This window comes from Cololabis saira, chromosome 13 (assembly GCF_033807715.1).
Source record: "Cololabis saira isolate AMF1-May2022 chromosome 13, fColSai1.1, whole genome shotgun sequence".
NCBI lineage: Eukaryota > Metazoa > Chordata > Actinopteri > Beloniformes > Belonidae > Cololabis > Cololabis saira.
In genome coordinates this window covers 30,886,386-30,899,669 of record NC_084599.1, presented here as the reverse complement: position 1 = coordinate 30,899,669, position 13,284 = coordinate 30,886,386, and the positions used below count along the sequence as shown (strand labels likewise).

Here is a 13,284-nt window from a genome sequence, read left to right as displayed (position 1 = left end):
TACGGTGCGTGTCGCCGCGTACCCTACGCCGTAGGTTCTCCGTCGATTTAACGCAGAACCATAAACAGCCTTAAACCACAAACACTCACACAGACCGGGTCGGATCAAAACACGGGTTTTATTCCCCACTTCTCCAGCTAAACGCAGTTGCTGGCCAGCTCTCTGCGGTGCAATTAACCCCAATCTTCAGATAAAACTAGTTTGTTGAGGAAAAAATATTAACTCTTATTTGTAGCTGCAGAGGAAAAAAATAATCTCACGAGGAAAACAAAAATATTGCTCACGCCTCGGAGCCTCTTCAGCATAATATAGCAGTCAAAAAAAAGAAAAGAGAAGTAAGAGGGATACAAAACATGTACTGTATGTTGTACTATTATACAAATTTATTGAAACACATGGCTCTTCAGTAGGGATTAATTATTATTATAATTAATAATCATTAATAATCATTATTTTCTCCATATACCGCTCCCTGGCTTCCTTGTTTAAGGTATCCCGGTAAATTCCAGTTCCTTTCCAGCAGTTTAACATCTTTTTTTTGCGTTCTGTCTGTTCACTTGGTGAAACAGAAAAGTGTCCCGTCTCCTCTCATCAAAACAAATGCAGCGACGGGACAGGAGTTTTCCGGCAGTACGCGCTGGTGCTCATGGGAAACGTAGTGTTCTTTCTGGTAAAACAATACCGCTTTTGTCCAAAAGATGCCGCCAAACTCAGAAAAGCTGAAAGTTACGTTGTGCTGCTTTAATCACTTTGTCAAACTAAACACATGTAATGTGGGCGTGGTTTCAGCAGCGGAGGCCAGCCTATGAAAAGATTCTGAACGGCTCGTAGAAGTCAGATGACACTGGAAGGATCCTCTGGGCGGGGTGAACAGACACTGCAGAATTTGGTTGCTTTCCTCCTTCTCTGAGTTGGCAGGCTGAGGGGAGACCACTTTATATATGTTAAATCAAGAAAAAACTTGTTTTTCATAATAGGTCTCCTTTAAAGTAAACAGTTACTCAATTTGGGACCTAAAACAAATCCAGCACACATTTGCGCAGGATTTGATTGCAACATCCTAAGTACACACAAAAACACAAACATGTATTTTGAACAAGCCAATCGTTTACTTTACCCGTTTCAAGTTCCAAAAAACCTATGCAGGTCATATTTCAGTGTGTGCACATTTTGGGACCAAACATTTGATACCTGAACGACCAGGACTAACGACAGAGCATAAGATGGTTGATGATTTTATTTCATTTTTTGACATATGGGACTTTGAGAGACTAAATTAAATGAGGGTGTAAACAATGTATTCTTAAGATCTGCAAAAACTTCAAGAAACCATTGTAAGTAAAAAATATTAAAGTAGAAACATTATGACTTTATTCATTATTTCTTAGGGTTTTGCTGGTCAAAATATCTCAAATAAAGTGGAAACCCTCCCTTTTCAAACTTGTCTTCACTGCTGTGTTCACAGCAGCTGGTTTGAGGCAGCGGAGGCGACCCTTAGTCCACTTCACCTCCTCCGTTCCTCGTGGTGATCCTGTCTTGGGTGGAGATAAGGACGGGGAGGCTGAATAATCCCACTCTGATCCGGGTCTGGGGTGGGCTGGGCTGGCCCCCAAACAAATAATAGAGTTGTGTTATATTTGCACGTCTGAGTCGATGATATGTTATTCTAAAATCAGCAAAAACTGGACAGACTAAATGGAAACCATTCTTTTATTCAAAGTAAACCAAATAAACCATACATTATAAAAATATTGTCACTAATATATTTATATATATATAAAATGCCTGTAAATGCTGAAATAGCATTAGAACGACGTCAATAAAACATTTTACAACAAAATGTACTGAAAGTTAAAACTATTTTACAAGCACAATCAAAAACTTAAAAGTCAGCGCGCTCAGCGGCACATTGAGGAAGTAAAATTATGGCAATGTGCATCACCTCTCACAAGAACATCTCTAAGCCAAAAGAAATTCCCACAATGTCTAAAAACTGACAACAAAAACGGGACACCCTTAAAAGTGTACTGGTAATCCATACCGCTTCTCTTCTGCTGCCAAAGTGTATCTGCTCAACCGGTAACTATGGTTTAATTTGCTGATTCTTTCTTTCGGACAAGAATATTTCTTTTTTTTTTAAATACTTGACATATTTCAGCGATTCCTTTCACCCTCATCAGTCATCCAAAGTCACACAGTAATTATGGTTCAGTAGTTGTTGGGTTGAGGGTATAGAAAGTATACAGTTTGTAGTAAAGGTAAAAAAAAAGAAAAAAAAAAGTGGTCTGCCCTATGGACTATGTCTAGTAAAATGTCTTGTGAGAACTCACAGTCACTTTGAAGTTTACCCTCCAGTAAACTTGTAATCATTATCATGAATAATCAACAATGAGGCATTTCTCTCTCATCATCTGGAAACATTCCAGTTGAAACTCCTTTGACTACCGAGTACATTACTATGATTTTTCTGTGTAAAAATGAAATGCAAAGGACACATATAGCTACGGTATTGCGGACATGTGTCTTTATGGCTGTCATTGACTGCATGCTGACTGAAACTCTTCAAACGAGAAATTTGAAAACACTGATTACGCGGATAACACTTGTTTCATGTTCATTATTGTGCATTTGTGTTTCTCTAAACAAGGCTGTGCTATACTTTCAGGCATGCGTGTGCTGGTGTAATGAGTCTGCGTTGCAGACCTCTGCATGTGCATCTGTCCTTTGTTGTAAGGTTGGTGTCTGTGGGATTGTTTTCCTTATATGAACGCTGTGCACGCGCCGGTGGGATCTACATTCATGCGTGCCTCTCTAAGCATTGAGACTGTATTCCTGCTTATAGCAGCAGGGTCGGCAGATGGCGTTGACTAAGCCGTTTCCCAGCTGTAAGAGGCAGATGATGAACTCCAGCACGGCGAGGCCCAGTAAAACACACAACAGCGTGATGTTCCACTCCACGATGTTTACTGGCTGAAGGCACCGTGACCAAGTCTCTGGTTGCAGCAGATACCTGGCACACAAAAAGAAGGTCATTAGAGTGGCAATTTGTGACCAGTGCATCGTTGCTGCGGTTTATTAGGCCCTGTGAGGAGAAAGCACCCGTTGCTGTCATTATAAATACAAAACAAACACAGCTATGATGAATGTTTAGCTGATAAAGAAGGAGCACATTCAGCTGTAAATGTGCCAATTCACTGGTTGCTATGGTGATTTTGGTCTCTTGAGGGGAGAAAGGGGACAAGCAAACACTCGGGGTCTTCTTTCCAGCAGACTAAGGGCCCTTGTACACAGAAATGTTGGCTGTCTGGAAAGTCAGGGGTGCTGGTCAATGTTTTACCCTCTTGGTTTGTTGAACCCTGTGAATGTTATATTTTTCAGCTGATTTTCACTAATATGAGTCATTAAATGTAGGTCACTGTGATGGACTGCTCAGAGTTGTTAATGAGCAAGGTATTTTGATGTGATATAAATTGCATTGATTTATTTATGTATTCGTTTTTTTTTATCCATGAAAAAAGAAAACAATCTGTGTTTGATTTAAAATTGACACACAAGTCGTTGAATCTCACAGGAGGACACCTGATGCCTAACACAACTAGAACTATGTTGCATACTATAGTCCAAACTAGTAATGACCTGACTTTATGCAGACAGGATATTTTTTCTTTTTATCTTTTGGTGTAGACTGTTCAGGAGGGGAAGCCAGTGGTTCACCAGCAGCGTTTTCTGTGAGGATGTTGACGCGGACAAGAGATGTAGCCAGGCAATGGATGGGATATTTTATGGGTCCCATCAACACTATTACAGAGGAAGCTGAGTCCGTGGAATCTGGGGAAGGCTTGCACATAACTAGGGCAGAGGTCACCGTCAACGTCGTTAAAAAAGCTCAGCAGCGGCACAGCTCTGGGGTGGATGAGGTTTGACTTCCTCAAGGCTATGGACGTTGTTAGGGTGTGTCTCGGCTGACAGGCGTCTGCAACATTGCACGGACATCAGAGGCAGTGTGACCAGACTGGTCTGGGAGACGGGGTGTTAGTTCTCTCCCTTAAGAAGGGAGCCCAGAGCAGGGCTGCCGCAAGGGGTGTGCGAACCGTGCGACGGGGCCTCCTGCCCCAAGGGGCCTCGCACTATTTTCAAAATTATTATTACTTTTTCCTTTTTTTTTCCTTTTTTCCCTTATAAATATCAACAGTCACGTTCCATTACAGACCTATATGTGTACTAGTCTGTGCATATCAATAAATATATGTGCAATGACGCGCGTGTCTGTTGTTTAATACAACTGCGTCAGACCAAGTGCATTGACACACGGTGCTCTGATCCAGACGGGTGGAGTTGGAACAAACTGTCACACAATGTCGAGAGAACGAGACAGATTCAGGAAATTTCCATCAGGGGATGAAAAAATAAAAAAATAAAGAAAATGGAAGAGTTTAATGCCTCTCTGAAAGGCTTGTTTGATAAATTTGTTACAAAAATCACCGATCCGACCGGGTCTCAAGCAGCTGTGGGGCCCCGCGTCGAGGCAAGCCAGATGATGATGAGGCAGGGGAAGGTATCCAGTATTTTGCTAATTGGAGAGTTAAATTGCGCATATAGACACCCAATCCGACCCGAAAAACCCCAAAATCCCCAAACCCCCAAAATCCCCCCCTTGCGCGTTATTTCGCACAGGGCCTCGCAAACTCCCAGACGGCTCTGGCCCAGAGGATGGGTCTACATGCCTAAACCTTCCTAATGAGGCCTTTAGAGGGTCTACCTGGTTTATCCAAGGCCCCGGATTGGACCCTGGAGAAGCTGGAGAGAGGAAAACCTTTGAGTATTCCTCCAGAAAAGCTGGAGAAGGTGATCAGACACATGGAGGTCTGGGCCTCTCTCCTCAGCCTGCTAACCCCGTGACACGAATCCAGATAAACAGAAGTGGATGGATGGATGGATGGATGGATGGATGGATGGATGGATGGATGGATGGATGGATGGATGGATGGATGGATGGATGGATGGATGGATGGATGGATGGATGGATGGATGGATGGATGGCACTACCGACTAACCAGAGTTCTTTCCTGGTATTTTATTGTTATGATTAATTTCTAAGTACAGTAGCAGTATACAAAGCCTTGGAGAAGGAGTGTATAGATAGATAGATATACTTTATTTATCCCAAGCTGGGAAATTGTAGAAACGTGCATGTGTGACCCTCAGTAAAGTATGTCCTCACCTGCCACGGTTGTCTGCAAAGGGATAAGTCCATCCGAAGGAGGTGAAGCAGTGGGGGCCTTGCAATAATGCAAACCCTGATATGATGAAGCAGTAAGTGGAGCCCACGAGGCCAATGACAGCTGCAAACACCGAGCCACACATCTGCGGAGAAACATCAACACAGACACATTTTTTTTTTTTTTTTAAAAGGGACAAGCACATGTTTGGATGCCTTTCTGAATTTGCACGTCTGCAACTTTCTGCCCGTATGAATTAACTGTTGTTGTTGTTTCACTTATCTATTTCATGCTTGAGCTACTGAGGCAGCTGCTGCAGACGCACATGCACACTGCAGCTGTGCGTGTGGCCTGAATGGTGTTATCCAAGCTTACTTTGTTCTGTGTTACCACACAATAGGACCCTTGTTGAATAATCAGAGCTGGATTAGCATGAGCACTCCAGCTCAAAAAGACACGTGTTGGCTGGCTTAATGACAACTTTAGAGAATTATTCTCCCACTGGTGGGAAAGCAAAATAACGGAAATGAAACAACAGAACTTTTTGGAGGGGAGAAAAAATATCGATATTTAAGAACAGGAAGAGCGAAGCTCAAAAAATAACGAATGTTGTGGATGTTTATTGGACAGTGAGAAACGTGCCCTCTGTTCAAACTGAACTTGTTTTTAAAGTATCTCTTACCATTAAGCTCTCATTCCAACAACAGCTGCATTTCCCCAGAGTTATGAAGACCACAGCTGGAATCAGCATCTGGAAGGACAGAAAAGTTTATTCCTTCACTTCCGTTTCTTAACAACAGCACTTTCCTGTTATATATGTTTTTATTTGTTTTTTTTTTGGTCAATTAATGTCATCAATGACAAAATAACAACGCTTTATTGTGCTGTATTTTTTGAGATATACCTAAAAAAAAAACCCACAAGCACACAATCATCCATAACACCACCTGAACTACCACTTATTGTAATACCTTTGCTGTCCATTAAATCCAGGTCTACTGGTTTTACTTATAAGGCCTACAATCAAGAAACAATATTGTTCTAATCCCCAAAACACCAAAAAGGAAACAATGAAAAAAAAGTCAATAATAACATGAGCAACATGGAAATAATTTAACTCAAGGACACAAACTCCGAAGGAGATACAACGATAATGTGATTGTTAGTTAGTCGAACTAGTCGTTTTGACAGTTTTTTTGGACAGACTCACAGATCAACCCTTTTGTCAGTATCAGCAGGACGTGGGTCCAGCTGAACCAAACGCTACCGCACTTATGCCACATTTTGTTTGTTATGATAAAAAGAATCACAAAGTAAAGATTTTAATGCTGCTTACAAAACTAGGTTTCCATGACACTTAATAATAACAAAACAAACAAGGTGTCTTCTTTTTATTCTTACCAGATCCAAAGTAAGTAAAAAAATGTAAGGACCACCTTTCTAAAACATTAAAATACTGTGGTATGTTTTTCTTTATTATTGTTGGACAAAATACAGTATAGTATTTTCTATAATGCAATGTTTTAAGTCGTACAGTCTCACAGTATTACTCAATACCATTTCCTGGAAAATAATTGCAGTCATACATCCTTTAGTTTCACAGATTTATCCTGTTATCATCCTTTCTCCCCTCTTTTTGTTCCCCTCCTCCTCTTTCCTGTGTTGCTGTGTCTCCCTCTCAAAGACATTAGGTCACAGCTTCACAGATGAAGGGAAGTTTCCTGAGGTTTTACAAACTCACAAACATGAAAAGATCAAAGAAAAGCTGCACATCCAGGATGTCACCGTCACGCAGACGCTGAAGGAGAGATTGACGACACACGGAAGTGGACAGTCAGAAAGGATGAGTGGAGGGAAAACATAGTGGGGAAGGGCGATGGCTAAAGATAGATTTCTCTGAGGAGTTTAGTTTGCTCTTTGACTCACTGGCTCGCTGTCATTTTCACAAAGTAACAAACAAAAAATACGCACCGGATATATGTATTTCCCAGTGAAGGGGAAAAAGATATATTCACCCAGGAAACACTCTTAAAGGGGCAGATTTTTGATGTCAGGTGACTCCTGTGCTGTGACAGAGGTTGTTACTGCTACTGACGCAAGTTAAAACCAAGTCAGATTTAGATGAACACTAATGGCTTCCTGCAGTAGAAAGACAATTATTTAATTCAACTCAACATTCAAGCCATTGTGTGAAACTGGCTCTATTTTGGAAGTCTTTTATTTTGAAACGCCACTTTAACAATAAAGTGTAATAAAGATAATAAATAATAAATACATCTTCAATAAATCTGCAGAATAATCTTATTGACATAAAACGGGGCATGTAAACGGCCCAAAGGTTGAAGTTTTAAGGTTTGGGAACCATTGGTGTCTTGTATTTCTTCTAATGTATTACTACTTGAAGTAGATGAAGGAGAGATCTAGGGCAAATATCTTCACACCGAACATCTGCAGTTTATTTTCCATTTAATTAAATGAAATTGGAATGGAATACTCAGGTTAATAATTACTTTTTGTTGCATCCTTTTTTTTCCACAACATCCTCATACTGCAGTAATTTGATTCCACATTGTTAAACTCTCAGACAATACAAACCACAAGAATCTAAATATTTTAGAGATTAAAGTTTCATATTCACTCCACAAGTACTCTGCTGGTCAACAATGTTAATCTTATCTGGCAAAAATACAACCTCCCCTCTGTTGCGCCATGAAAACAAACTAGAGGAACTGCTCCTTTTTGGATGGCCAGAACATAAACCCATCTGATCAGCAACATGCAGAGCAGACGGATTATCTGTGGATTCGTACAACACGCTATTGTTCTCAACGAACAAGTGCAAACTCACTCACACTGAACGGCGCTGAAGGAGAAACTACTTCCACTCAGACACATTTTAATGTGAACTGAGTCACTTAACCACTCTAACGGAAGGGAGAAGCAAATTAAAACCAGTCAATACCCCTGGACTCAGCTATCTGTATATACACTGCTACAAGAGGCAGGAAAGGACGTGACATTTGCCTTCGGTGACTGTGAGGCACATTTAAGGGATTTCTTCTGCAGAGCTCGATGAGAGGAGACTTTCAGAGTCACATGCTTCAAATCTTTTCAAAGAATCTCATTCATCTTGTTGGAAATTTGGTTCCACATATGGAGTGAATCTCATCGCAGTTAGTTTTGGTAGATTTCTGACTCGCCCTTCAGCAAAGATGCATCACTGTCTCACTTTAGACTAAACTCAAACTATATTAAATAAAAAAACAACAAAAAAAACTGACACATATCATAAACAGTTAAAGATCTCAAACAACTTAGTTTTATTTTCTCTTAATTTCATAAATTGTAATTGGTTGTAAAATAAATAAATGGCCAAAGTCTTCAGAAGAGGCAAAATATGATGTATAAAATTATTCTATTTGAAAAGTATATATTTCCGTTCAGTTATTCTTGGGTTACACTCAGTGGTTATAGCGCATTAGTTACCCCCCGACCTTAAACAGGATGGAGGAAGTGTAGAAAATGGTAGGATGGATTGTGCTGCTGCAACCCCCACCCGTTCAGTGGCTGAGACTGGGCGATAACGTGCAACGACAAGAAATAATATCAATAAACAAGTTAATAAATGTAAGGGATTGTTTGGCATACAAAAACAAATGTGTGTGGGGGGGTATCTGGAACAGAAATTCAGACATTCAACAAGTTGTTAAGCTGTTTAAAACAGAGCAACATTTGAGTGGATGAAGTTTAGGGGAAGTAGGCACTTCCCCAAAGTAGGAAAAGTTGGTTATTACATGAAATTATGGGTGTACAGTATGCTGTTATTTACTTTTATATGTATCACTGCCCTCATCAGCACCTAGTATTTGGTGTTTGCTCACCAAATACTAGAAATCTGATCAAAGCCCAGGTATTCAGTCCAACCCCACAAATACATCCATATCAGTTTCATCATACAATCATAACTGTTCACTCACCAGCAGCCCTCCACCTCCTAGTCCACCAAAGTACCAGGTGTAGCTGGCCAGGCGGTCCTGCTGGATGTAGGTGACTTCTCCCATCGGAAACAGCAGCAGCAGGTTGGCCACGATGCAGCAGAGGGCCAGTGGCAACAGAGCCAGGCCCAGGGAGCGGGCAAAACCCACTGAGCAGCACATTGTTCAGGCAAAAACAGGACCACGAGCACGGGGAGAAGACACAGTTAGAATGAGCTAAGGAGGGAAGGGCAAGGGAAAGAAAAGGAGGAGGGAAATGGCAACAGAGGGTCCTAACAGCTGGGGAGCCAGGGCCAAAAAAAAAAAGGAAAAAAATGAGGTGTGTGTGTGTGTGTGTGTGTGTGTGTGTGTGTGTGTGTGTGTGTGTGTGTGTGTGTGTGTGTGTGTGTGTGTGTGTGTGTGTGTGTGTGTGTGTGTGTGTGTGTGTGTAAGAGAAATCCTCCTTCCGTTGGGGGGCTACCATGTCTCAACGTGCGTGAGGAAACACTCTCACAGGAAGGGGCTGACCAGTGGCTGCAGAGAGCTTGACTACAAATCTAGAAAAAAAAAAAAGAAAAGAGAAACAGAAATCCCACCAGTGAGCCTGGCTTCCACAGACTCCTGGACAGCAGGGCCACACAGACCCAAACAGAGCTCTCTAAACATTTCCTTTCCGTCCAAGTGAGTCGGTCATAACAGCCGGTCCACTGTTGAAATACATACTCGCTGCATATTCTGCCTAATCCCTTCTGTCTGCATGGCGTACGCATCTGTTTGGTGATTTACCGTGTCATGTGTAAATGCAACAGGCTTGCTGCTCCCAGTTAAAACTTTGTGTACAGGAACTTCTGTACGCTCTAAAGAAAATAAATCTCTTCTAAATGCCCCCGGTGTCTCATGGTGCGAGGCTTTTTGTTGCAAATTCATGTGACATCAGCTTCAACAACTGGATGCACAATAACTTATTTGATAGAAGGATTAAAGATATGTTTCCCTTTTTTTGTACAAATGACAACAAAAATTTGAATGGAAGAGTGCATCGTAAATGTTTGTTTATAAATTCTACTCAAAATTCTTTCAGTATATGACATAAATATTCATCAGATATGTGTGTTTTTATACAAATATATATGTTTGCCTTTTTCTTTACCACTATCGTTTAGTACTTTTTTTACATATAATTCTCAAATACATTCATATAATACTAGACAGGTTAATCACCTTCATCTTCCTTTTTATAAAACTAAACATGGTCAGTTTTCCCTCAGATATCGCGGTGTACAGATATGGAACTCCAAATCTCACATTATCAAAAGCTCTGCTTCAGATTTTTAAAAGAAATGTATAATCTCATTTAATTCACGTTTAAAAAATGTCATACGTTTTCTTTATTGATTTTTTTTTTGTTTTTTTTTTGTTTATTTTTTGTGTGTTGATGATCTGTAATTATGTAGTCTAACCTTCTTTGTTTTTTGTTTATAGTCTTCGTCTTGTTGTGTTTTTGTTTTTCATTTTTTGTAATTGTAAACTTCCTAAATTGTGGGGAGGTCCGCTGCATAAGCCTGTTGGCTTTTTGACCTCTCCTGTCACATTTGTTTTACTATTTTGATTGCAAGTGTTACTTTTTATTGTGTGCAAACTAATAAAATAAAATAAAATAAAATAAAATAAAATAAAATAAAATAAAATAAAATAAATAACAGAAGAGAATAAGATTTAGGGCTAAATACAAGATTATAATTTGAATGTTCTGGTTGTGATGACTCCACAGCGCTACAGGTGTATAGGGCAATAGGGCACATGTCCTCTAAAAGTGCCCTGTCAGACAAACAAGGGGACATTTAGTGTACATTTTTGTGTTTTCAGGGACTCGACACACTGTGAACTGTTTAAGCACAACATATCCAGATAAACTGTAACAGACGCATTAATGACCTTGGCCAAGCAGCCGCATTGATTAAGTTGTGCAAATCAGGAGCTGCGCCGGGGTGAAAGGACAGATGGCTCTTTATGCAAGTAAACGGGAGGTACAAGGGACTGGAGCTTTAAGGAGATCAACTCTGAAACAAAGTCCAACATGGAGAGATTTGTGTTGAGGAGGAAAATGTGTGCACAGTAAACTACTGGGCATGTGGTTAAGGAGCTGTTTACCAACAGGGTTTCAGACTGATCTCGTCTGCATTCCTCGTAATTCACGTGTCCTCTTGTTGTGGTGGGCTGATGGCCAGCAGGGCATTTTCTAAAAAGCAAACAAACTCATGAACAAGGCAAAAACGTTTCCCACATGCAATAAAAATGATTTATGAAACGTCTAAAGAGTTATAGATATGTTGGAGCGTAGCACATGATTACAGGTGATGTGGCCAAGATGCTGATCTTTAACGCTTGTGCTTCACAATCATTACTAAAATATAAGATGAAAAGCCACACAAACACGGCCCTTTTTAAACAATTTTCTGTACAGTCCAACTTATTAAGGCATACACAGTTCCTTTTGACAAATTCTGAGAGGAAAAAACGGTACCAACTTCAGCACATTTCAGGTTATCTGGAGTGTGAGCCATCACCAAAAAAAAAGGGGCAAAAGGGGAAAAAAACTGTATTTAAGTGCATAAAGTTGCTCTGCTCAAAAAACTAACACAGCTTTTTTGTTTTGCTTTTCTATCAACAGGAAAATCTCATCAGCAGTTATTGTAGTTAATTTAGGAAATAAAGAGAACCTAATCACATGCCGTCAGTACATTGTGTACCGGAAATGTGTTTTTTTTGTTCTGTTTTTTACAAGTCAGACACTGGAAACTCTCATTTCCCTTATGTTATTTAATCTAAGAGGGTAAACAACTGAATGGATCTAAGAAGAAAAAACCAATACACAGAGGAATGTATTGATAGCAAAGCCCAATGATTACAGTGTTTATGTCACTGGAAATTATAAAACGATTTTGTAACAGCCTGCTGGCTGTTTTACTTCAACATTGATGTCTGCTCCTCAGTACTTCAATACTGAAATTAACTGGATTTAATTAAACAATACTTCGTTCATTCCCAGAGGGCATTTTTGCAGTACAAATTAAGGGAATATATATTTATATAAGTAAAGAAATACACAATAAAAATATGATCAAAATCAGTAGACCAACTGCTGCAGATCTGTGATTGAAATCTCCAGCGATCAATGCGTCAAGGTGCTCAACTGATGCTGTTGCAGTTAACGCATCTGATGTCTCGGTCGAAAACGATGGACGGAAACTCCAGAATGTCAACATCTGAAGTGTCAATTCACAGAAACGTGTGCAGGATTTCACTGTTGAGAGGGAGCACCAAAATCCCTTTTCCTTCACTGTTAACAATGTCTGCCCATGTCCAGAATACACTCCTTCAGCCAAGTATTGGTGCAGGACATTTTTCTGCCATTACCTTATTTTTATCAGTGCCCCAAACCTCTACTTTATTTGCCAGTGATCTCTCCCTTTCCATGATATAAAAGGTAAATAAATGCTTTAAACTTCTTCATCCTTGTTCACCGCTTTGCTCCTGTCCTAGTGTATCTTCTTCAGCTATTCTGGGTGTAGGGTCTCAACAAGGGGAATTGTTTTCAGGCACTGCGTAACTCAATCACATAAACAACTCAACCATTGCCATGGTCATTCATTCAGCACAACACGTTATAATCCCATAGCAGCAGAGAGTACAAAACAAAGCAGAAAAAGGCTTCAGAAATCAGGTTTTTATTGGATAAATGTTCAATAGAAATACATAGACGCTTTCAAGTAAGACAAAATGTACAGAGCTCAGGCTGCCACAGGTGTGGCGCTCAAAGATTCAGTCCATGGCTCAGCTGCAGATGAGGGAAATCTAAAATGTATGAGATTAAAATCCACAGTTTTTATTCTGGTGTCAGGTAGTCTAAACTCATTTTGGTGTGTGTGCGAGCTCTCGGACTAGGTGGCGAGGGCGCTCTTGTACATTCATGACACATGAAAGCGCTAAGTGAGCGTAACCAAAGTGTTTTTGCATAGTTGTTTAAAGACAGTCCCCCTAGAAGGCAAGGGTGGAGAGGAGCGGCCCACTCAACCCCTCCCAGAACCAGC

General features: G+C 40.3%; 1 protein-coding gene across 1 annotated transcript; it reads right to left on the bottom strand.

Moving 5' to 3' along the window:
* Positions 1–1,692: 1,692 nt before the first annotated feature.
* Positions 1,693–9,453, bottom strand: tm4sf18 (transmembrane 4 L six family member 18). Its single transcript, XM_061738639.1, has 4 exons — positions 9,197–9,453; positions 5,902–5,970; positions 5,222–5,364; positions 1,693–3,010 (listed from the first exon to the last, which is right to left on the bottom strand). The coding sequence occupies exons 1-4, from the start codon at positions 9,374–9,376 to the stop codon at positions 2,812–2,814; spliced, it is 591 nt and encodes a 196-aa protein (XP_061594623.1). The 5' UTR covers positions 9,377–9,453; the 3' UTR covers positions 1,693–2,811.
* Between the last annotated feature and the right edge of the window lie 3,831 nt (positions 9,454–13,284).